General features: G+C 37.3%; 1 protein-coding gene across 1 annotated transcript; it reads left to right on the plus strand.

Moving 5' to 3' along the window:
* The first annotated feature begins 3,886 nt into the window (after nt 1–3,886).
* LOC133312005 (phosphatidylinositol 4-phosphate 5-kinase 2-like) lies at nt 3,887–4,840 on the plus strand. The gene has a single exon (XM_061513142.1). The coding sequence runs from the start codon at nt 3,887–3,889 to the stop codon at nt 4,838–4,840; it is 954 nt and encodes a 317-aa protein (XP_061369126.1).
* Nucleotides 4,841–27,026: the final 22,186 nt, after the last annotated feature.

Consider the following 27,026-nt stretch of genomic DNA (forward strand, 5'->3'; position numbering starts at 1 on the left):
TTACATTTACAGGTGATTGCCAATAAGAAAGTAAGCCGTGTTGGATTTGTTTTTTTTTCTCTTCCTTCTTCACCAAGTACCGGCGAACATATCCGGCGGAGACGGTAATTGGAGCTTTGTTTAGTGTCTGATGAAAAGTTGAGAAAATCGAATGGCGATGATCTTACTGTTGCTGCTTCGAAGAATGGGAATATCAAGAGAAGTTAGAGAGAGTGAGAGAGATAAACAATGTTTTAGGATTGAGAAAAAAATCAGAGATATCAGCTTTAAGAGAAACTGGTAACTGCCAACAACGGATGTATTCATCACTCAATTCAAGGATATTTCTTTTTCAAAAAGAGAAAATACCATTTTCATTTAATTCATATCTTCTTAAATATTTCCTATCATATCTTAATTTTTTTTTGACAGATGTATGATATATTTAATGCACCAAAAAAGTATTTGAAGAAGAGGAGCACGAACTCTCTTTTTTCTACATTAATTTCTTGACCAAATATGCACTTTTATAGTAACAGATCTTTTTATGTTGAATAAAATAAGATATGATTATTTGGGGACATCGTAATCATAATATAAAAGTTTATCAATGATAATAAAATAAGATTTTTTTTATTAAAATAGATAATTATAAAATTAATTTTATATGATTATCCTGGGATGTTTTATTTCGGTTTCCGCACACTTATGCTACACTTGCTTTGCTTTGCGTTTGTTGGTTGGTTGCTTGTTTGTGAACATGTGCATTGCAATTCCACGTAGTATTGTGAATTTTGGGACTCTTGAATGTTAATTTCTCACTTTTAAAAAAGATAACAAGAAACATAATGCCATTGGCACCTAAATTTCGGCGTAATCTATTAGAAGGTTTATATTTTTAAAAAAGAAGAAGAGATAAAGCAATTCGAAGCTTTAAGCTTTTAATTATAGAGGTTGATTAGGCTACTGTCTAGTTAAAATCCCAATTTAAATATGTGATTTTAGATTTTACAATTTTTTTTAATCAAAACGATTTCAAGATTTTTTACGATTTTTTATTTATTCCAATTTTAGATAAGATTCCAATTATAACTATCACGGCGGACTAACCTTTATTTTGTGTATGCACATTTAGGGTGAGAGTATGTACTATAGTAAATATTTCATTATTTACTATCATAGTCATTAGTGATTCCCTAATTAATCCTAATTGCATTATTTATATTGTCTTTTAGAATAAAATCTCTATATGTACACGCTGAATACAATTCCCTTACAAAAAAGTGGAAAAAAAATATTTGTGGCAATGATAATAAAAATAAGAATAATATAAACAGGGTTATTTTTTTATCATCTATAATAAAAAATATATCCAAATTCCTATTGATGATAGTTATAATTGGAATCTTATCTAAAATTGGAAGAAAAATAAAAAATCGTAAAAAATCATAAAAGTATTTGGAATTTTGATGAAATCGTTTTGATTAAAAAAAATTGTAAAATCATAAAATCACATATTTAAATTGGGATTTTAACTAACATAGGCCCAACCTAATCAACCTCTATAATTAAAAGCTTAAAGCTTAAACCCTGCCTCATTGCTTTATCTCTTCTTCTTTTTTAAAAATATAAACCTTATTAGCTCCAAACCCTCCAAACCTTAATAGACCAATTATTCCTGAAATTCAATTTTCATCAAGTGGAGGAGAATCGCACGTGATTTTTCAAGTTTTTTTGTGAAGCAAAAGTGGCCAACTTTGAATCAAATAGACATCGACAGAGGTGAGTTTTTGAACAAAATAAAATTTATAATTCTGCCACTGCATATGAATACAATAATAGACCACGCCGAAATTTAGGTGCCAATGGCCTTATGAGAAGGAGAAATTAACATTCAAGAGTCCCAAAATTCACGTGGAATTGCAATGCACATGTTCACAAACAAACAAACAAACCAACCAACCAACAAACGCAAAGCAAGTGTAGCATAAGAGTGCGGAAACCGAAATAAAACATCCCAGGATAATCATATAAAATTAATTTTATAATTATCTATTTTAATAAAAAAATCTTTTTTTATTATCATTGATAAACTTTTATATTATGATTACGATGTCCCCAAATAATCATATCTTATTTTATTCAACATAAAAAGATCTGTTACTATAAAAGTGCATATTTGGTCAAGAAATTAAAGTAGAAAAAAGAGAGTTGGTGCTCCTCTTCTTCGAATACTTTTTTGGTGCATTAAATATATCATACATCTGTCAAAAAAAATTTAAGATATGATAGGAAATATTTAAGAAGATATGAATTAAATGAAAATGGTATTTTCTCTTTTTGAAAAAGAAAATATACTGAATTGAGTGATGAGTACATCCGTTGTTGGCAGTTACCAGTTTCTCTCTCTCACTCATATCTCTGATTTTTTTCTCTAATCCTAAAACACTGTTTATCTCTCTCTCTCTCTCTCTCTCTAACTTCTCTTATATTCCCATTCTTCGAAGCAGCAACAGTAACATTATTGCCATTCGATTTTCTCAACTTTTCATCAGACACTAAACAAAGCTCCATTCCATTCTCCGCCGGAAATGTCGCCGCTGCTACGGTGAAGAGGAAGAGAAAAAAAAAACAAAGATGCAAGAGACGCTGCTTACACTCTGGGAACAATGGTTTAATGCAAAGAAAAACAAATCCGAAGAAGAAGATAAAGACAGCGAGATAGTAGTGGTCGCGCCTTCGCGTCGCCGGCCATCGAGGACGCGTCGCGTGTCGCTCGGCGCGGTGGAGAAACAGCTCCCAAACAGAGACATCTACATCGGAAGCTCGTTTGGGAACGAGCCTCACGGCGCCGGAAAATACCTATGGTCGGACGGTTGCATGTACGAGCGCGAGTTCGTTACCGGGCGGATGGACGGTTACGGAACATTCATTAGCGTCGACGGGAACACGTACCGTGGGTTGTGGGTTTTCGACTGTAAACACGGGTTCGACAAGAAAAGTTATGGTAATGGTGACGTGTATGAAGGGTCATGGAGTTGCAACGGTTTCTTAACATCCCCATCAACCTCAAAAGCGGGACTCCTCTGCAACAGTCCAAAACCAACATCATCACCATTCTCCGATTTACAACCATCCGTAAAACTTAGAAGCCTTCACATTATCAACAATGTCACAAGTGATATCCCCAGCTTCACCATCAAGCTCCCAAATGCAAATCCTGTGAAAACTCACACTCTTAGACCCATCAACAGACTCACTCTTCTTCATACTCAACTTCTCATTCACGAACTCTTTCCCCCAATTCCCAACAGTGGTGCTCCCATCACGCCAAGTGAAAACACCTTCCCCATTCGGAACCCCGTTCTCCCAATACCCTTCGTAACGGTTCCCGTTCTGCCACGTCAGCACCCCCTTCCCCGATATCGCACCACCCTTCCACTCCCCAACATACTCGTTCCCGTCCTTCCACATATACCTCCCCTCACCCTCCTGCAAGTTGCAACTCCATGATCCTTCATACACGTCACCATTGCCGTAACATTTCTTGCCGAACCCGTGTTTCCAGTCGAAAACCCACGACCCACGGTACGTGTTCCCGTCGACGCTAATGAATGTTCCGTAACCGTCCATCCGACCGTTAACGAACTCGCCTTCATAACGGTTGCCGTTCTGCCACGTCAGCACCCTTTTCCCCGATATCGCACCACCCTTCCACTCCCCAACATACTCGTTCCCGTTCTTCCACATATACCTCCCCTCACCCTCCTGCAAGTTGCAACTCCATGACCCTTCATACACGTCACCATTAACGTAACATTTCTTGCCGAACCCGTGTTTCCTGTCAGAAACCCACAACCCACGGTACGTGTTCCTGTCGACGCTAATGAATGTTCCATAACCGTCCATGGAAAAAGGGAAAGTGGAAAAAGGGAAAGGCTTTCGGACGCTAATGGACGGTTATGGAACATTCCTTAGCATCGACGGGAACACGTACCGTGGGTCGTGGGTTTCCGACAGGAAACACGAGTTCGGAAAGAAATGTTACGGTAGTGGTGACGTGTATGAAGGGTCATGGTGTTGCAACTTGCAGGAGGGTGAGGGGAGGTATATGTGGAAGAACGGGGACGAGTATGTTGGGGAGTGGAAGGGTGGTGCGATATCGGGGAAAGGGGTGCTGACGTGGCAGAACAGCAACCGTTATGAAGGAGAGTTCGTTAACGGTCGGATGGACGGTTACGGAACATTCATTAGCGTCGACGGGAACACGTACCGTGGGTCGTGGGTTTTCGACTGGAAACACGGGTTCGGCAAGAAATGTTACGGCAATGGTGACGTGTATGAAGGATCATGGAGTTGCAACTTGCAGGAGGGTGAGGGGAGGTATATGTGGAAGGACGGGAACGAATATGTTGGGGAGTGGAAGGGTGGTGCAATATCGGGGAAGGGGGTGCTGACGTGGCAGAACGGGAACCGTTACGAAGGGTATTGGGAGAACGGGGTTCCGAATGGGGAAGGTGTTTTCACTTGGCGTGATGGGAGCACCACTGTTGGGAATTGGGGGAAAGAGTTCGTGAATGAGAAGTTGAGTATGAATAGGAGTGAGTCTGTTGATGGGTCTAAGAGTGTGAGTTTTCACAGGATTTGCATTTGGGAGCTTGATGGTGAAGCTGGGGATATCACTTGTGACATTGTTGATAATGTGAAGGCTTCTAAGTTTTACAGGGATGGTTGTAAATCGGAGAATGGTGATGATGTTGGTTTTGGACTGTTGCAGAGGAGTCCCGCTTTTGATGTTGATGGGGATGTTAAGAATCCGTTGCAACTCCATGACCCTTCATACACGTCACCATTACCGTAACTTTTCTTGCCGAACCTGTGTTTACAGTCGAAAACCCACAACCCACGGTACGTGTTCCCGTCGACGCTAATGAATGTTCCGTAACCGTCCATCCGCCCGTTAACGAACTCGCGCTCGTACATGCAACCGTCCGACCATAGGTATTTTCCGGCGCCGTGAGGCTCGTTCCCAAACGAGCTTCCGATGTAGATGTCTCTGTTTGGGAGCTGTTTCTCCATCGCGCCGAGCGACACGCGCCGCGTCCGCGATGGCCGGCGACGCGAAGGCGCGACCACTACTATCTCGCTGTCTTTATCTTCTTCTTCGGATTTGTTTTTCTTTGCATTAAACCATTGTTCCCAGAGAGTAAGCAGCGTCTCTTGCATCTTTGTTTTTTTTTTCTCTTCCTCTTCACCGTAGCAGCGGCGACATTTCCGGCGGAGAATGGAATGGAGCTTTGTTTAGTGTCTGATGAAAAGTTGAGAAAATCGAATGGCAATAATGTTACTGTTGCTGCTTCGAAGAATGGGAATATAAGAGAAGTTAGAGAGAGAGTGAGAGAGATAAACAGTGTTTTGGGATTAGAGAAAAAAATCAGAGATATGAGTGAGAGAGAGAAACTGGTAACTGCCAACAACGGATGTATTCATCACTCAATTCAGTATATTTTCTTTTTCAAAAAGAGAAAATACCATTTTCATTTAATTCATATCTTCTTAAATATTTCCTATCATATCTTAAATTTTTTTTGACAGATGTATGATATATTTAATGCACCAAAAAAGTATTCGAAGAAGGAGCACCAACTCTCTTTTTTCTACTTTAATTTCTTGACCAAATATGCACTTTTATAGTAACAGATCTTTTTATGTTGAATAAAATAAGATATGATTATTTGGGGACATCGTAATCATAATATAAAAGTTTATCAATGATAATAAAAAAAGATTTTTTTTATTAAAATAGATAATTATAAAATTAATTTTATATGATTATCCTGGGATGTTTTATTTCGGTTTCCGCACACTTATGCTACACTTGCTTTGCGTTTGTTGGTTGGTTGGTTTGTTTGTTTGTGAACATGTGCATTGCAATTCCACGTGAATTTTGGGACTCTTGAATGTTAATTTCTCCTTCTCATAATGCCATTGGCACCTAAATTTCGGCGTGGTCTATTATTGTATTCATATGCAGTGGCGGAATTATAAATTTTATTTTGTGTATGCACATTTAGGGTGAGAGTTTGGGGACAGCACCTTCGGAAATTTTTTTTTTAAAAAAATTAAATATATTAAAAAAGTATAAACAAGAAAAAAAAAAGAAAACTTTAACTTGGCCACTTTTAAAAAAGTATAAACAAGAAAACATAAAAAAAAAAAATGATCAAAAACTCACCTCTGTCGATGTCTATTTGATTCAAAGTTGGCCACTTTTGCTTCACAAAAAAACTTGAAAAATCACGTGCGATTCTCCTCCACTTGATGAAAATTGAATTTCAGGAATAATTGGTCTATTAAGGTTTGGAGGGTTTGGAGCTAATAAGGTTTATATTTTTAAAAAAGAAGAAGAGATAAAGCAATGAGGCAGGGTTTAAGCTTTAAGCTTTTAATTATAGAGGTTGATTAGGTTGGGCCTATGTTAGTTAAAATCCCAATTAAAATATGTGATTTTATGATTTTACAAAAAAATTTAATCAAAACGATTTCATCAAAATTCCAAATACTTTTATGATTTTTTACGATTTTTTATTTTTCTTCCAATTTTAGATAAGATTCCAATTATAACTATCATGGTTGGACCTAACCTTCTTAAATTTTTTATTTTTTTTAACTTACCTAAATCACCCACCCCTTTACCTTTGTGTCTGCATGTGCAGACATAAGCAAAAGTGTCAGTCCGCCAATGTTGATATGGATCTTATGTTAGGACTTAGTAGAGATATTTGAACGTTGATTATCTGCTGAATCTTTGTGGTGGTTGATGATGATGTCGCCGTTAACATAACGGGGTGTGTACGAAAATACGTTTTTTTTTGTAGTCAAAATATTTTCAATAGGAAGGGAGTGTTAAGTGTTGGATATATTTTTTATTATAGATGATAAAAAAATAACCCTGTTTATATTATTCTTATTTTTATTATCATTGCCACAAATATTTTTTTTCCCCTTTTTTTGTAAGGGAATAGGTATTTCGTTGTACGGGAATTGTATTCAGCGTGTACATATAGAGATTTTATTCTAAAAGACAATATAAATAATGCAATTAGGATTAATTAGGGAATCACTAATGACTATGATAGTAAATAATGAAATATTTATTGATTTTATAGGATGATGAAATATTTCCTGATAAGCGTTATTTTCTTATATTTTTATTTTATTTATACCAATCAATATTTGAAATTCTTGTTACGTACACCTGTTTTAAAAGAAAATAGAAGATTTGAATTCAATTTAGAAAATCTTGTTTCAAAAAGATAAAAAAGTGCACAAAATATTTCTTTTTCTCTAATAATTTCATTCCATAGAATAAGAATTTAAATAGACAATGAGCGAGAGATATCAACAACAATCATGATTCCTGTAATCACCTATTACTAATAATCAAAATAACTACTCCATATCCCATTATGTATATATTTATCGTATATTAGACTAAGTAAAATTATAATAATAGGAAATTATAATAATTAATTCTAAACATTCTAATGGGCTCGATTAATTCTATTTTGGACAGGTGAATCCTAGAATCTATCTAAGTTTTATTTACTATTTATGGCTATTGGCATATATATATCTTTTCTTTCTTTCTTTCAATTTTTTTTTATAGGTATACAGACATTTTCTTCGTTGCCATGCAAGTCAAAACCCCAAAGCCCAACCGATCCAATTTGGCATAGATTGTCAAACTCGTTGTTAATATAACATTATTAATATTAATTTGAATTAGAATGAAGCAATTAAGGGAAAGAGATAGTTGGCATAACGTATAATCCCACCCATTCATATCGTGCTATGTTTGTAAAATGGTGTGGCGTGATAGGATGGTACTCAATGAAAGTAAAATGACCTTGAAGGTCGAGGCATGTGATAGGGAAAAACAAAATTTTTCGCTAGCGGAACACACATGCATATCAAGATACGTGCTTTAAGACGTATATTATACCTTGTTCCTGAAACTTCAGGATGATCAAGGTCAGGTCTGAAGGGTTCAAACCCTCTAACGTTGATCCACACCACCCGTGTCTAGATGCAAGAACTCCTTCTTGTAGAACCACCAATTGATCACCACAATGAGGCTTGCTATGCGCTCAATGTATGAAAGAGGAGGCTAGGCAAATGTGTTTAGAAGAGTGATGTTTTCAGAGAGAAAACCTCACAAGGTGGCGCATGGAAAGAGGAGAGAATGGCTAGGTATTTTTTCAAAAACCCTAAGGAGGAACACACTTATCTATTGCACAAGAGAGTGAGGGAATAAATAAGTGAAATCAGATTTTTCACTTCAAAATCCCATTAAAGTGGTGCACAACAAATGAGGAGATAAAGGAGTTGTTGCAATTCAAAAATCCCAACAACCTCTCCATTGAATCCTTATGAGATAAGGTCTTTATATAATCAAGATTCTGACCTGATGGTCATCACATGACCACTCATACTGTGCGCCCCATTCAGTCCCAAAAGGAGTCCAGATACGTTTGAGTAGTTGCATTCAAACTTGAATCAACTCCCTCAAATATTCTCCCAACAGACCGTATCTTTTGGAGCTGATTTTGATGACTAAATGACACTCACCAACAGCCAAAATTAGCGCCCCAATCTTCTTGGATCATGTCCAAAAGATCTCCTCTTGATACTAGTGAAACAACTTTTCATAGCCAATTCAAATTTGAATTCAAATATTTAAATTCGAATATTCAAACATTCAAATTCAAACTTTCAAACATTCAAATTCAAATTCAAATTCAAATTTCAAATTTCAAAATTCAAATGTCAAAATTCAAATTCAAAATTCAAATTTCAAAATTCCAATTTCAAATTTCAAATTTCAAATTCAAAATTCGAATTTCAAAATTCAAATTCAAAATTCAAAATTCAAATTCCAAATTTCAAAATTCAAAATTTAAATGTTTATAATTAACTTAACCAATTAAATTAATTAGTAGTGTCTTGGACTATCCAAGCCAATTACTGTGATCCATGCGCCCTCCACCCTCAAGGTGGACTTCCAAAATACTTCTTGGACTAATGACCATTATTAGGCCCAATACCTTTAATGCTAGTTCATCTAGACAATTAGGTGTTAGCGTGTGACCCATTAGGTCCAACATAGCCACTGACATAAATGGGTTTGGGCCCAATAAGCCCACAACCCATCTAATGACAACACAGAGCACTAACAATGCTTTGTTGCCCCAGAACTAGTTAGATTAATGACTTGATCATCCTATTACACATATTTGGTTGCTGTTTGTATTTTCCTTCGTCTCGGTTACCTTCCCATTAACCTAGGGTAAGGAAATGTATTAACCCTTGCGGTTTAGGGTAAGCTTTATTTGAAATAGGGAATCTTCAATTTACCGACTCTAAAGGCAGATCATCTCATGATCTCTTTTACTATGCATAGATTCCCGAGTCCCTGTAAATGTCATCCCGATTTCTCCGGTTTACAGATAACCTAATCTCTCACAGAGATTTGACGAATTCCTTCAGCTTATCACCCTAGCCCTGTGCTCTTTCAGGACAAGCCCAACAGTATACCTATGAGTCTCCATGTTTCAGGCAGACGAGATACAGTCAAAGCATGCCTTCTAGAAAACAGTCTAGGTAATAACTTCTGGTCTAAGGAAAGACATACCCAAATATAAAGAGACTACTCTAATGATACTCTCTGTGAGATTTCCTCATAGAGTCTCTTTGTGGGTCTGTTCAGTGCGAGCTATACCCTTATAGGTCCACCCACGACTTTAGCTAAGACATCTCCATATCTGTAGCACATAAGGTCTTTACCTTGTATCCGTATACAAGTAGATAAGTCGTGCTAGTCTTATCCGAGATCACTGATCCCCATTCTCAGTGTCTCTAGACTAGGAACATAAAATTAGGAATAAACGTGCGGTATCCTTGAATCCTCATGATTGTGATCTCATCACAAATACTCAAGAGATACCTGTTCTATTCCAAGGGGTTTATCCAGTTTATTCATAATATATATTAACAATAATATCGAGACATAATATGAAACAGGATAAAGAGTGCTTATTATTTATTTGCGACAATACAAAGGTACACTTATGTCCTAATCTAATCAAAAGATTGTCTCTAGGACATCCATATACTAACAAGCTCCCACTTGGCCTAGAGCCAATCAGACCTAAGTCGTATACCCAAAGCCTCATAATGACTATCATGTTTTCTCTGAGAAACAGCCTTTGTCAGAGAATTGGCTAGGTTATCATCTGTGGGAACATAATCCATCTTTACATCCATCCTATCAATGATTACTCTAATCAGGTGATATCTGCGGAGCACGTGTTTAGATCTTTGATGAGACCTAGGTTTCTTTGACTACGCAATGGCTCCAGTGCTTTCGTAAAGCAACTGTATGGGCTCATCTACGCTTGGAACCACCCTTAGTTCAGATATGAACTTCTTGATCCACACGGCCTCCTTAGCCGCTTCTGAAGCAGCTTTGTATTCAGCTTCTGTCTTTGAATCTGCTGTTGTCTCCTGCTTAGAACTCTTCCAAGATACTGCCCCACCATTTAAGGTGAACACGAACACTGATTGACTTACAGTCATCTTTGTCACTCTGAAAGTTGGCATCAGTGAACCCTTTCACTGAAAGCTCATCAACCCCACCATAGACCAGAAACGCATCCTTAGTTCTTCTTAAGTACTTAAGGATGGTCTTGACTGCTGTCCAGTGACCCTCTCCAAGGTCAGACTGGTATCTGCTCGTAATGCTTAAAGCATATGAGACATCTGGTCTCGTACATATCATGGCATACATGATGGATCCAATAGCCGAAGCGTATGGAATTCCACTCATGCGATCCTTCTCAGGCTGTGACTTAGGACACATAGCCTTTGAAAGATGTACCCCATGACTGACAGGAAGAAAACCCCTTTTCACCCTTCCATGCTAAACCTTTTTAACATTTTGTCAACATACGTGGATTGAGATAAACCCAGCAGCCTCTTGGATCTATCTCTATAGATCTTTATACCAAGTATAAAGGCCGCTTCTCCCAAATCCTTCATGGTGAAGCCTTTTGAAAGCCACTCTTTCGTTATTTGTAATGTGGGGATGTCATTTCCTATTAAAAAATATGTCATCTACATAAAGTACCAGGAAGACGATATTACTCCCACTAACCTTCTTGTAAACACAAGGTTCATCCTCGTTCTTGATAAAACCGTTACTCTTAACGATTTCATCAAAACGAATATTCCAACTCCTTGATGCCTGCTACTATTGCAAGCATGATCCTAATAGATTTGATCATGGCAACCGGTGAGAAAGTCTCATCATATTTAACTCCTTGCCTTTGACGATACCCTTTCGCCACCAACCTAGCTTTGTAGGAACTATTTGTTACCGATAGGAACTATTCCTTGCGGTTTAGGAACCAAGGTCCATACCTTGTTTTGATACATCGAATCCATTTCAGATTCCATGGCTTTGAGCCATCTAGAAGAGTCAACATCCTTGACTGCCTCTTCGTAGTTACTTGGTTCATCATCCTCGACGGTTTGCTGATTCTCAATCACAAACCCATACCTCTCAGGTGGATGGATGACCCTCGTACATCTACGGAGTTGTGTGTTTACTTCTCCATTGGAGAACGTCGCCTGCGGAGCAGACCTCGGTTCCTCAATTTGTTCTTGTGGTTCTTGTACTTCTTCAAGATCAATCTTACTCCCACTGGCTCCTTGAGAGATCAAATCCTTCTCAAGGAACTCAGCATTCCTGGACAAAAACACCTTGTGTTCATTCTTAGAGTAAAAGCAGTATCCCTTAGAACCTTGGGATACCCCACAAATAGACATTTAGTACTCTCAGCACTAAGCTTATCTGATACCAACGCTTTGACATAAGCCAGCGATCCCCATACCCTGAGGTAACTCAGGTTGGGTCTCTTCCCGTTCCATATCTTATATGGTGTGGTCTGAACAGATTTAGACGGTACCCTATTTAGAAGGTATGCCGCTGTGTCTAAGGCATATCCCCAAAACGTTTTTGGAAGTTGAGTCTCACTCATCATAGACCTAACCATGTCTAACAAGGTCTTGTTTCTCCTTTCGGAGACACCATTTTGGTGTGGTGTGTAAAGTGCAGTAAACTGCGAGAGAATTCCATTTTCTCTTAGATAATCCTGAAACTCATGGCTCAGATATTCACCACCATGATCTGATCGCAATGACTTAATCATCTTGCCACGCTGTTTCTCTACTTCATCAGTAAAGGTAATGAAATAGGAGTATCCTCCTCTAGCCTCAATAGACATTGGGCCACATACATCAGAGTTAATGAGTTCTAATAACTCACTAGCCCTATGAATCTCAAGCCCATTGGGCTTTTGATGAATCATTTTCCCAGCTAGACAAGATTCACATTGTCCATAGGATTCCAAATCCTTGGAATCTAGGTATCCATCTCTATGCATCCTAGACAATCTTGTTTCATTTATGTGCCCTAGTCTATAGTGCCAAAGATAGGATTGATTATCTATCCTAGGTCATTTCACATCTACATTGAGCACTTCAGTTCCCATTTCCAAAACATACAAGCCATTTATTAAAGAAGCAGTACCAAAAATAATATCATTCAAAATGATAGAAAATGTACCGTCCCTAATAGTGAAAGCAAAACCATCTTGTTCTAAACAAGAAATAGAAATAATGTTTCTAGAAATGCCGGAAACATAAAGACAATTATTAAAATGCAATAAGAGGCCTGTAGGCTAATGAAGTCGGTATCTCCACCAGCATGAGCAGCAACTCTTGCTCCATCACCAACGCGAAGGTCCACCTCGTTCTTCTCCAATCTTCTAGGGCTCCTAAGCACCTGCAATCACATTGCAGATTATAAGAACCATAACCGGTATCCAATACCCATGAAGTCGGATTAGCACAAGAATAATTTATCTCAATCATGTAAATACCTGAAGTAGAAGCATCACCATGCTCCTTCACACTCGTCAGGTAGTCTGGACAATTCCTCTTCCAATGGCCATTCTTGCCACAATGGAAGCATACAACATCGCTTTTGTCCTTGGGTGCACTCTTACCTTTCTCTTTGCCCTTTTTCTTATTGGATTTTCCTTTGGGCTTAAGGGAGTCGCCTTTTGCAGGCTCCTTGCCCATACCCTTGGCCCTTTTAGGCCCACCAATCAGAAGAGCTTGTGTCTCATCCTTCTTGATAGACATTTCAGCAGTTGTTAACATACTTAACAACTCTGGCAAGCTCACAAGCATCTCATGCATGTTGTAATTCATTATGAATTCACTAAAAGAAGGAGGAAGTGATGATAGAACTAAGTCATTAATTAATTCAGCATCCATTGTGAACCCTAGACCCTCTAGCTTCTCAATGAGCGCTATCATCTTCAGTACATGGCGGTTAAAATACATACCTTCAGTCATCTTGCATAGGAACAATTCCCTAAAGGTCTCATACCTCTCATGTCTGCCTTTAATATCATACAACTCCTTGAGATGCAGGATAATAGAGGGGGCATCCATATGCTCGTGCTGTTTACGCAGTTCAGGCGACATGGATGCCAGCATGATGCAACAAGCCAACACATTATCATCCATGTGTTGCTTGTGGGCCTCGAAATCAAATTCCGTGAACCCATCTTCCCCTTCATTATGCGCAATAGGTAAAGCAGTGTCAAGGATATAAGCAACTTTTTCGGCCCGCAGAACATTTCTGACGTTCCAAAACCAGTCCATAAAATTAGGACCGGTCAGTTTGTTCGTATCGTGTATTGAGCGCAGTGACAGTGAATTAGTCATACTAAAAACTGAAAATGTAAAGATAGATTAATTAATATATATTGTCGTGTAACAAATTATTAAAGACTTTAAATAATTTGCCCCTCCCACTATTTTATCTAAGTCAATGACCCTTACCATTTGACTTAGGGTTTATCTACTTTTAGATTTTACCTTAGTGGGATTAAGAGTGCGATTATTTATTTTAACCCCCGTCTGAGACCGCAAGATTAATTTAAATAATGGGTTGATCCTCATCAACAGTATCTCATACCCTCTCTTAACATTAGGTTGACAACTCCTTGTCACTTAGTGGTGCATCTCATGCAACCAACCTAGCATTGTTACTCTAAGCACATAAGCCCGGCTGAGCCTGCAACTTATGTCTCAGTTAAGCATTAACCAGCACCCTAAGTGTCTAACACTTCTAATACTACTCTTACTCAACGAAACAGTGGGTCCCAACTGAATTGTGGAGCACCACTATGTAGAGGAGGTTCGAGTAATATTGGTGGTGGGAGGTAATCATATGCTTAATAATTTATTCCTTTTAAGGGTTCCTTTTATTTAGGGTTTATTAAGTCTCATCAAACGCATTAGTATTATTATCATGCTAGTCGTATCCTATGTCAAACATCTATCGGATTACACTAGTCGTAATTGGACGTGCATAATAATACATACAAACGCGATTTGTCCAATTTCATGCATACTAGACGTCTTAAGCCACAAAGCATACATATCGCGATATATTATCTCATGCATGCTAGTCGTACAAAACATACATGCAAATAAAACAATTTTTATTTATAGTCATGGTGCTCGCTCATTTGTCCATCTTGCTTCTCAAGCCACGGCTTCTTGTGGTCTAAACGCCACTAGCCTAATTTTTCTAATTACAAATAATTAAAGAAACTCCAAAACATCTTTGGAGGGACAAACTTAAAATACAAAATTTAAAAAACAAATTACAACTCTAATTAAATAAAGCAAAATTACACATTAATTTAAAATTCGAAATTTAAATTCCGGGCACCATGACCATCCCCTTCCTTTTTGCACCTGAAATGTTAGACAACTTACATCTACAAAATATTATCATGCTTCTCACATATGTCTTGATATTTAACAATTAAACATCAAAACAAAAATTCAAATTCAAATTTTCTTAATTCCTTATTTGGCCGAATTATATATAACAATCAATATAATTCAAATTTTGTTGACTCTTTCTCAAAGAACACAAAATTAAACCATGCATGTAGCCATAAACACCTTAATGGCCGAACCATATACATATGTATATGATGCAAATTTTTGAAAAAAAATTCATGCCTTGATCATGATACAATTCATGGAGAAAATAAGAAAACAATCAAGGTATTTAAAATACCCTTCATGGTCGAATTCTACCTTTCCAAAAGGTGTTTCCTTTTTTTTAAAACTTTCATAAAGAAAAAAGAAAAATAACCATGAACACATATGGATATATGAACATAGCAATCATATTAACATGTTCATAAAAACGATAACTTAACGATTTAAAGCATTGTATATTAAAATCCATATGTAAAAAATTGAATCTTTAACTCTTTAAAGAAATTTTAACCGTGAAAAGCATTCTCACAAACAAGGTACCATCACCCGCCGATAGTAAAGCAACCGGGCTCTGATACCACTTGAAAGTAAAATGACCTTGAAGGTCGAGGCATGTGATAGGGAAAAACAAAATTTTTCGCTAGCGGAACACACATGCATATCAAGATACGTGCTTTAAGACGTATATTATACCTTGTCCGTGAAACTTCAGGATGATCAAGGTCAGGTCTGAAGGGTTCAAACCCTCTAACGTTGATCCACACCACCCGTGTCTAGATGCAAGAACTCCTTCTTGTAGAACCACCAATTGATCACCACAATGAGGCTTGCTATGCGCTCAATGTATGAAAGAGGAGGCTAGGCAAATGTGTTTAGAAGAGTGATGTTTTCAGAGAGAAAACCTCACAAGGTGGCGCATGGAAGGAGGAGAGAATGGCTAGGTATTTTTTCAAAAACCCTAAGGAGGAACACACTTATCTATTGCACAAGAGAGTGAGGGAATAAATAAGTGAAATCAGATTTTTCACTTCAAAATCCCATTAAAGTGGCCCACAACAAATGAGGAGATAAAGGAGTTATTGCAATTCAAAAATCCCAACAACCTCTCCATTGAATCCTTATGTGATAAGGTCTTTATCTAATCAAGATTCTGACCTGATGGTCATCACATGACCACTCATACTGTGCGCCCCATTCAGTTCCAAAAGGAGTCCAGATACGTTTGAGTAGTTGCATTCAAACTTGAATCAACTCACTCAAATATTCTCCCAACAGACCGTATCTTTTGGAGCTGATTTTGATGACTAAATGACACTCACCAACAGCCAAAATCAGCGCCCCAATCTTCTTCGATCATGTCCAAAAGATCTCCTCTTGATACTAGTGATTTGTTCCAACAAGATCTTATCTTATCCTTTTGACCTATAAACTTTAGTTTGCAACTTGGTAGACCTTACAGGTCGTATTAGGTTTTTTATAATAGGTCTGGGCAAACCTATAAACAAAGTCTTTAATAGGCTAATAGGCCAGTATAGACTCTAAATATTTTACATAGCTTAAGCTATCAAAGCCAAAACCTGGCCTAACTTGGCCCATTTTTACCCCTAGTCGTGACCTGTGAAGAACATCAATGCAGAGGGACATCAAACTTCACAATTAAAAAGAAACATGAAACAATCAGCGACAAATGTCTAAAATCATTTAAATGACATTGGATCCACATAAATTATTTAATCAGTGTTTAGATATTTTAAAATACAAAAAAACAAAGAAGTTGTTAATGAATATGTACAATAAATTTTCATACTCCATATATATACATATATCTTCCTTGATTTTTCTCTTTAACCGTTTTCACTGATTAATCGCCAAAATTCTCATTCTTATTGTGCAATCAAATACAAATAACACCAAGAAACAATTCAATTCCATTACCAATAAATATAGCTCTACATTAAATTTTTTTTTTCAAAAGGTAAATGTAAAACAGCACTCCATTTATCCAAAAGAAATAAAATCAATAAATAAAACCACACAAAAAAAAGTTGTAAAAAAAAGGGCATGAATTTCATTCATGTTAAAAACACCCAATAAACAATTATGGTCAGCAAAGACAAAGAATTTCTCTTTTACAAGGTTCAAAAATATAAATCAAATTTTCCCCCAAGCGGACAGTATACCAATGCATATTCCAAGAACATGTATTCCTAAAATCTTGAAAAGGGAATAACACATCGTACCTTGTCGCAGAATGACTGGGTTCCGGGTGGTGAGTGCGAATAAGAAAAAAAAAGGTTAGAAGAAAACCCTAATTGGAAAAAGATGAAAAAAGAAGAAGAGAGCAATCTGTTATATGGTCATACACGCAAAGCAGCTCCAAACCTTCGTCTATTACCATTGTTACAATTTTAGCTAGGGCCAACTTACAATTTTAGCTAGGGCCCAATTATAATTACTTATATAATAATATATAATAAATAAAATTTGTTGAAATATAGTCTAGGCACAAGCCCTACCTAAATATAACGTGGCTACGCCACTCTATAGAGCTAGAAGCTGACTTAGCATAACAAACTCTAAATAACAAACTAATCATAAGAGAAATAATCAGGTGCATCATACACCTGAAGCAAACGAATACACAGGGGCAAATAACCAACAGTAGTAAAACTAACAGTATAGTAAAACAGTAAACTAAGCATTTATATGCTAATATGCCCCCTCAAACTCAGGAGTGATGGAGTTGAAGGACATCTAGAACTTTGAGTTTGGATCTAAGTTCAACAAATCTAGGAGCAGACAGAGGCTTCGGGAGAATGTCTGCTAGCTGGGCTGAAGTAGGAACATGAAAGACACGAAGCTTTTTAGATAAAACTCGCTCCCTGACAAAGAAGATATCCAACTCGATGTGCTTGGTCCTGGAATGGAGAACCGGATTATGAGACAGAGCAATAGTGCTGAGATTGTCACAAAACACCTGAGGAGTGGTCAAGGGAACATGAAGTTCACGAAGAAGAGACTGGAACCACAAGATTTCTGCAGAAGCAATAGCCAAGCTCCTATACTCTGCCTCTGTACTAGATCTGGCCACCAACTTTTGCTTTTTGGACCACCAAGACACCAAGTTTGGGCCAAGAAAAAGGCATGCACCTAACGTTGACCTTTGATCATCCGGGTCACTAGCCCAATCAACATCACAAAAAGCAGTTAAATAGAGAGAGTTGTGGGTTGAAGCTGGCTGCAATATAAGCCCATATGAGACAGTCCCCTGAAGGTACCTTAGAATGCGCTTAACAGCATTCCAATGATCAAGCAAGGGTTGAGACATGAATTGGCAGATCTTGTTGACAGCAAAACTGATTTATGGATGAGTAGTTGTTGTATATATCAGAGCCCCTACAGTGGACCTGTAATGATAAGGATTATCAAAATAATCTGAGCCATGTTTTGTCAAGTTGCAACTAGTGGCCATATGTTTAGCATCTGTCATGTTTGCTCTAGCCAAAAGATCCCGAAGACTGAGATAAAGAGATACAACCAATATTATGCTTCTTCACTTCTATTCCCAAGAAGTAATCTAAGTCAACAAGATCTTTAAGGGAAAACTTTGAGTTCAAATCAGTGATCAGGTGTTGAATAAAGGAAGCATCATTTCCTGTGACAATGTTGTCATCCATATATACTAAGATGTATATGCATCTGCCATCACGGCAAAAAATAAAAAGGGAAGGATCATAGCTACTGGACCTAAAGCCAAGGAGAATAAAAGCTTGTTTTAACTTGTCAAACCAAGCTCTAGGAGATTGTTTAAGGCCATAAAGAGCCTTATCCAGCTTGCACACTAGAGTTTTATCAGCAGCCTCAAAGCCTGAGGGTTGTTGCATGTAAACATCTTCAATTAAATCACCATTAAGAAATTCATTATTTACATCTAGTTGTCTCAAAGGCCAGCCAAAAGTAAGAGCAAGAGTGAGCATAATCCTCACTGTCACTGGTCTAACCACAGGGGAGAATGTTTTGGTATAATCAAAACCTTCTTGTTGATGAAAACCTTTAGCAACAAGCCTAGCCTTATACTTGTTTATAGTCCCATATGGATTCTCCTTAACTTTGAACACCCACTTGCACCCTATAGCCTTTCTGTTAGAAGGAAGAGGCACAGGATGCCATATATGATTTGCTTGTAAAGCATGAAATTCTGCTTTCATAGCTTCCAGCCATTGAGGACTAATCAAGGCCTGTTTGACAGTTGCAGGTTCAATGCGAGTGAGAAGTCCAAGTGATCAAGCAAGGGTCTTGTAGAAGAAAGAGGGCGAAGACGAGTACATGGCTGATACTCAAAAGAAGAAGAAGATAAAGAAGTATATGAGGAGGAGGATGACTGACTTGAATGGATAGGGGAAGAAGTTTGTCTTGAAGTAGAAGAACTGTCCTGATCAGAGGCAGTGGACATAACAAGAGTGGAAGAGGATGATGACGGAGAATGAGACATAACAGATTGCTCATCAACAGTGGTATTAGTTGGAGTAGTTACTGCAACGGTAGGAGTGATGTCAGCATTATAACCTGAGACAAAAGTTGTTGCATTAGCATTAGGGGAGAAAAAAGATTGGTGAAGGTTGTAGTTTGGGAGAACAACAAGTGGAAGAGAGAGAATAGGTAAGGGGAGGGTGATGGGTGTTAGTACAAAGGTGTCCTAGAGACAATCTAGGAGTCAGATGGACCCATGTACTTCTTTATTGTTATATGAATAAATTTTAAGAATAAAAACATTATTTATCTTGTTTCATATTGCATATCTCAAATATTGGATATGAGTAACTGGATAAAGCCCTTGGAATGGAACGAGTGTCACAATGAGGATCTGTGATAAGGATCATGATCATGAGGGCTTAATGACACACCACGTCCATTGCCATAAATATGTTCCTAGTCTAGAGATACCGATAATGGGCATTGGTGATCTCGGGTAAGACTAGCACGACTCAGCTACTTGCATGGAGATGCAAGGTAGAGTCCTCGTGAGCTACAGACATGGAGATGTCTTAGTTGACTCGTGGGTGGACCTATTGGAGAATAGCTCGCACTGAATTGACCCACAAAGAGACACTACAAGGAAATCCCACATATAGTATCAATAGGTAATGTCTCTTATTATTTGGGTGTGTCTTTCCATAGACCTGATGTTGTCATATAGACTTGTGCTCTGTAGGTATTCTCTTGGGCATACCCTGAGGACTCAGGGCTGGTGTGATAAGCTAAAGGAATTTGTCAATCTTTGTGAGAGATTAGGTTATCCGTAGACCGATGAAATTGGGATGACATTTACGGGACTCGGGAATCTATGCATAATAAAGGAGTAATGAGATGGCCCGCTCTTTAGAGTCCGTAACTGAAGATTCCCTGTTTCGGAAAAAGCTAACCCTAGACCGTAGGGTTTGATACATTTTCCTTGACCTAGGTCAATGGGACAGATAATCGAGACGAAAGGACAATTCACACGGTAACCAAATAGGTATAACAGGTAGATCATTCGATGAACCCAACTAGCTCTGGGACAACAAAGCATTGCTAGTGGTCTGTGTTATCATGAGATGGATTGGGCCTAATGGGCCCAAGCCCATTTATGTCAGTGGTTATGTTGGGCCTAATGGGTCGCACACAAACACCTTAAGTTGTCTTGAATTCTAGCATGTGTGGTTTTGTGCTCAATAAGGGATAATGGGCCTAAGTTGGTAAAGCCCACATATTGGGCCAAGAGAGAGTAGGTGGCATTATGAGCCAAATTGGACTTGATCCATGATGTAACCTAATTAATTTAAATGTTAAATTAATAAAATTAATTTGAATTCTAATTTCGAATTTTGAATTTAAAATTTGATTTTAAATATAGTCATTAAATTAGATTTAATGAAGATGGAGAAAATAAAGGAAACCGATCAATTAGATTGATTGACCAAAATTAAGGAAACCAATTAATTAAATTAATTGGCTGAAATTGGGGAAATCAATCAATTGGATTGATTGGATAAAATTAAGGAAATTACCAAATAAGATTGGGATTTGATGAAGGCGCTGATTTGACCTAGTCTTAGGTTAATGAGACGCCACATATATATAGCCCCTCTTCTTCCTTAGTTTCGTAACTCTTCTTCTCTAATTTTCTCCACTGAAATCCTAGCCAACATACACATCAGTGTGGCAGCTATCTCTCCCTCTCTTGGAATAACCAAAGGTGCCACCCACTCTATGTTGTTCTCTTGAGTCTAGCAACCTCCATTGAAGGACATTGTGCATTCGAAGAAACGTTCTTCTCTTACAAGACAACAAGGTGGTATGGATTTTCATCAGAGGACTTGTGATCTTCAAGTCTAAAGAATTGATCAAGAACACATCTGATTAGGAATAGTTATCCGAATAAAGGTATCAACTTTAAACCTCTAACATGTCTATTGCATGATTCATGAGTTGAACATGATTGAGGGTGGGCAAAGGTTGCTTGATTTGCACAAAATTTTTAATTATTCCCTCCTTTATGGTCATGGCCTACAAAAGGCAACTTTCAATAGGTTGGATTTATCATTCCACAAAGGGTATGAGAATCTATTTTCATTAAATAAAACATCCTTTGAGATAAATACATAGCTAGCTGGATTCTGACACACATAACCTTTGTGATTTGTAGCATAGCCAATGAATATACACTCTTGAGACTTGAACTCCAATTTGTGTTAATTGTAAGGTCTAAGGAAAGGAAAACAGGCACACCCAAAAAATTTAAGAAATTTATAATCTGGAACAGCATTGAACAACTTGGTGTAGGGAACTTGGAACTCTAAGGAAGCTGTTGGCAACCTATTAATAAGGTTTACAGTAGAGATGAAAGCATAACCCCAATATTTCAGTGGTAAGGAAGTAGTTGATAGCATGGTTAAACCAGTTTCAACTATGTGTCTATGTTTGCGCTCAACAACCCCATTTTGATGATGGGTGTATGGACATGCTATTCTATGGTAAATCCCATGAAGAAGGAGATATTTTGTAAAAGACCTGAATTCCCCTCCCCAGTCAGTTTGTATGGATTTAATTGGTAGTTGAGACTGAGTAGTAATTAGAGAGTGAAATTTTTTGAAAGTTTGAAGTGCATCAGATTTCTGCCTCAAAGGATATATCCATGTAAATCGAGTATTGGCATCTACAAAAGAGATATAATATAGATGTCCCATAATGGATTTTACTAGTGCAGGGCCCATAAATCACTGTATATCAGTTCAAAAGGCTTGCTGTAAATAGTGGTTGAAGGTGATGAAGGCAAACGATGAGCTTTCCCAATGCAACAAGAAAAACAAAAATTTTCCACTATTTTATTATTGAAGGGAATATTACAAGTTTGAAGGACAAACTAAAGAGTATCTTTGTGGGGATGCCCTAAGTCCAAGCCACCGACTAGTCCATCGTCCAATCTTCTTCTGCGTGATATACATGTCAATTGGGAAATAAATTGTTAAGGGCCAGAACCCAAAAGCTCCAAGTATTCCAACCACATCGTTGAAAAAAGGCATCAGCATAGCTATGATGGTCGTAAGCAACACAAAAATGGTTCTCCATACTAAGCGGAAGAAGTTGAGTTGGTACACCCCAAAGAAGGGAATACGTATTTCATATTCTGCCGTGACGAAATCATTCTTTGGCCACTTACGTGCACTCTATTTTTCAACAAATGCAAATAAGGGCTGGGAAAAAACCTGTAATAAAATATACAGTTCACAGATAAATATACACTTTTTGTAGCATGCTCCAAGTTTGTATTTATAATCGAGAAACTAAACAATCAAAATCAAAGCAACTCAAACCAAATATAGTGAGTGACAAACTGAACCATTATAACGTTCACAAGCTTTTGGAGTTAAGCTACATAATAACAATTCCATACATTTAAGGCACCTAGACATTAAGTCCTAGGAACAAGATTTAGACATTGAATTCCCTGAAACAACGAGCTAGTGATTAAGACTGTTATGGACTTGGGCTGAACTCACTCCATGCTTATATTAATTAATATAGATAAAACATAATTCTAACCTCTCTCAAGTATTAAATGCATACCATTTGATCCCCTAAAAAAATGGTTCTTACACTAAACACGACATTGCACCTCCAATCACGATATGGTCTTGGTTACCGGGCCTCATTATACTCATCACACCAGCACTAATTATATAAGACACCTCACATGCACCTGCAAAGGGTGGAACTCTTGGAAAATCAGAACACACACAACCAGAACTCACTAGTGGCATCATCCCTCACATGCTTATATTATTACGGATGGCTTACAAAATGGAGATGTTGCTGCGATTTTGGAGGATGGAGAAGTTGCTGAAGAAAATGATGAAGAGGTTGGATGCGATTTTGTTAATATTCTTCATACAATTCCTTTGATTGTCGTTGAGTCAAGGAGGAAAGTGGATGATGTGAAGGAACTGATTATCATAGTCAAATAGTATATTTTGTGTCTGCAGATGGAACTGAAGAGGAGGGAAATTAAGGACAATTCTCTTGCCCGTATTGCACTTCTTGTTTTGAATTATAAATGATACTAGCCAATACGTCTTTTAAAACTTGTTCATTTGATTTTATTAATTCATATATTTACAGAATAGTCAATCCTATTTTTCTGAAAGCATGTAAAAGATGATAGCATCCAATTCCAAGCAACTATCAATAGCAGGTTTCTACATAAGGTCTTCCTTACTTTGCACCGTATATCAGATTCCTCGTGGGCTATGGCCACCAAAGGGTCATGTAAATGACTGCCAGAAATGAACCTCAGCTTATTATCTCCTACAAAACTGAAAAGTATACCCCTGATGTGCCTCTGGCATATGTGATTTTCCAAGCTAAAAATAATAAGGATTAAGTCATAAAAGAGCCGTTTTTGTACATATTTGCTTTTTATATTGACTTTTCCATTTCAGTCTTATTTCTCACTTATTTGTTATTTTTATATAGCAAAAAGAAGGAAAATACGAAATTGTGAGAAACGAAGATTGCAGCGCGAGTCCGCGCGGATGGTGAAGCGATCCTGCGCCAATAGTGCTTCTGCCATTTTCTAGAAAGTTGGCGCGATTCTGCGCCGTGGTGGCGCGAGTCCGCGCTAGTTTGCGGGAACCTGACCTCGTCTTTTGAAGGTTGGCGCGATTCTGCGCCGTGGTGGCGCGATTCCGCGCCAAATTGCGGAAAGACCTGACCACGTGTTTTGAAGGGCAATTTTGGAACAATGCGTGAGAGGAATATAAAAAGATGCTGAATAGCGAGAGGAGGGAGAAAATCGATCAACAGTACGACAGAGAGAAAAACAAGGATTCAAGTTAGAGGAGTACGTCAAGGGAGCAATTCATCGTTCTTGGTGTATGATTGTAACTTTATTTTCTTTTCTCTTTTATATTTGAATTGTCAGACATGAATATGTCTTGCTAGTCTTTTATTATTGTGGTAAGGGTCACAACCCTTGATGTGAACCCCTTGTAGTTTGATTAATTTTATATTTGTTTATTCCAATTGAATTTATTTTCCTTTGTTCTTCATCTCTTAACTCTTCTAGAACTGATCACTCTATCGGGATTGCGAGGGTTAGGGTTCAATAGGGATATTGGGATTCTAATTCCAGACAAAAAGGAAAGTAACGATTCATGTATGCACTAGAGATAGGCTACATGAACCGCAAACGTTAAGGATTCACTGATTCAAAAGTTTAACCTAAAAAGGGATTTCTAAGGGATTAGGATTCTAATAGGGTTAATAAAGTTCAGATCACTAAGGAATTAGGGCTTAACTAATCAATTAAAAGATGGTGAATTGTTTGATCAATAGTTAAATTAAATGTAAACATTAATTCAGGAGTAAATATCCTTTTTGGTCATCAGCAAATTTCACGATACCCGTTTTAGTCCCTAGCAAATAAAAAGCCCCATCGTGGTCCCTAAGAAATTCAAAATGGACCCTTTTAGTTGAAATCGTAGTCCCTCACAAATTCAAAAAAGACCCATATTAGTCCTCAAAAGGACTAAAATGGGTCCATTTTGAATTTCTTAGGGACCGCGATGGGCCTTTTATTTGCTAGGGAGTAAAACGGGTATCGTTAAATTTGCTGAGGACCAAAAAGCGTATTTACTCTTAATTCAGATTGCAAGGTTGAGATCATAAAGGTGTTGGCGTCTCTTTACCGCAATATTCTCTTAAATATTTTCTCAACCTTTAATATCTCGTTGTTGAATTTCTAAAGTTTCTTTGAATTATTCACACTTTCTTAAATTGTTCTCAATTTCCACGAAACACAATTATTCTCAAACCAAATTCATTAATCCAACAAAAGAGGAATAGTTATAACAATTTGGTGCTTCAATCCTCGTAGAGACGATACTCTACTCATCCCTTTTATTACTTGGAACGATCGGTACACTTGTCGGTTTTTCGCAACAAGTTTTTGGCGCCGTTGCCGGGGATTGAATACGCCAATTTTAGTTATAACTTTTGATTTTCTTGATTGGATTTTGTTTTGTCACTAATCTTTTTGCTTTAGTTTATGCGAGGTAAAGTAAATCGAGACACTTTACATTTTGATCCAGAAATTGAGAAAACTGCAAAGAAGAACCGAAAGCTAGCCAAGCAAAGAAAGCAAGAAGAGTCATCGAGTTTTAAGCCAAACACAGAACCAGTGATGGCAGCTCAGGATCCACCTCCAAGAGATGAATTGATGGAGTCAATTCTTGCTCCTCTTTTCACAAGGCCAAACTCTAGCATAGTCAGGCCACCGATAAATGCCAACAACTATGACATCCATCTGTCGCTGATTAATTTGGTGGAAAAGACTCCTTTTGGTGGAGAAGACTATGAATATCCACATGATTTTATGGACAGATTTCTGAGAATATGTGTTGTGCAAATTGCAATCAATTAAATCAATCACACAAATACACAAGTGCACATATCACAAGTAATAAAGGGATGTGTGAGCCCAAGATCGTTCCCACGGAGATGATTTATAAAGCAATGATTATATAAGTAAAGAAACTAGAAAATGATTAATTTTTATGATTGGGTTTGTAAAATAAAAGATAATTAAACTAAGAAAACAGTAAACTAATTCTAAGGTATTAAAATGATGGATGAGATATAGGCCAGTTCAATTTCCCTGATACAGCAATACTGAAACGATGCTATAACGATGTTATATCAATGATTAATTAGTAACCGAACACAAAAGTATGTTGGGGCTTTTGGCCAACCTAACATATATACCCAATAACTAATTCCCACATCTCTATGGCCAAACTAATTACTGAATTGTTCAAGTTCAAGTTCAAAGGTTATGTGGTGTGAATGATCTCTCTACCCACAACTTAATTTAGTTATTCTTAACCTAACTAATCCACACAATTCAACAAGGGTCTAGATTCAGAAACCTCTTGGCCCCAACCTCCTCAATATCACATATGTATCACTCGACATGCATACATGAATAAGAATAAGCAAACTCGTTGAATAACTAATTAAACATTAATAAAAACAAAGTTTAGACATACATCTCAATGTTACAGCATAGGTACTTTATCACTTAACCTAAGGATCAATTTAGCTCATAATAGAAAATTGATCCCAATGTTACAGCGTACGTCTCAATTCAATCGACTGAGACTGAGACAGTAAAACTAATTATTAGTAACAATATGTTTGATTTTTTTTTTTCATTTCTATAGGTGTTTGAAAATTCAAGAGTTGTGGCGCTTCTTATACCCGGCACGCTATTATATCCTATGATGCGCGGACACGGACACGAGACTCGACACGCTGACACGTTAATTCTAAAAAATGTCATATTTCGACACGTTGGAACACGTTTTGATATTAAATAAAATTTTTAATATATATAATAAAATTTATATTTAATACATATAAGAGTGCATAATAAGTCATATAACCAATCAAATATTTAAATTTCATATCATAAATTTAAATATAAAAGTTTTTCGTACTTTGTTAATTTTTCATGTCAAGTTTCATAACAGAAAAAAATTAATTTATAAATTATTCTTTTATATTTAGTTAAC

The sequence above is a fragment of the Gastrolobium bilobum genome, unplaced genomic scaffold (assembly GCF_033153095.1).
Source record: "Gastrolobium bilobum isolate Gb01-03AN ecotype WA unplaced genomic scaffold, APGP_CSIRO_Gbil_v1 utg22159, whole genome shotgun sequence".
In the NCBI taxonomy this organism is placed as follows: Eukaryota; Viridiplantae; Streptophyta; class Magnoliopsida; order Fabales; family Fabaceae; genus Gastrolobium; species Gastrolobium bilobum.

Bases quoted from the DNA above. Each gene is read 5' to 3' on its own strand.
- LOC133312005 (XM_061513142.1), top strand. From the start codon at position 3,887: ATGGAAAAAGGGAAAGTGGAAAAAGGGAAAGGCTTTCGGACGCTAATG.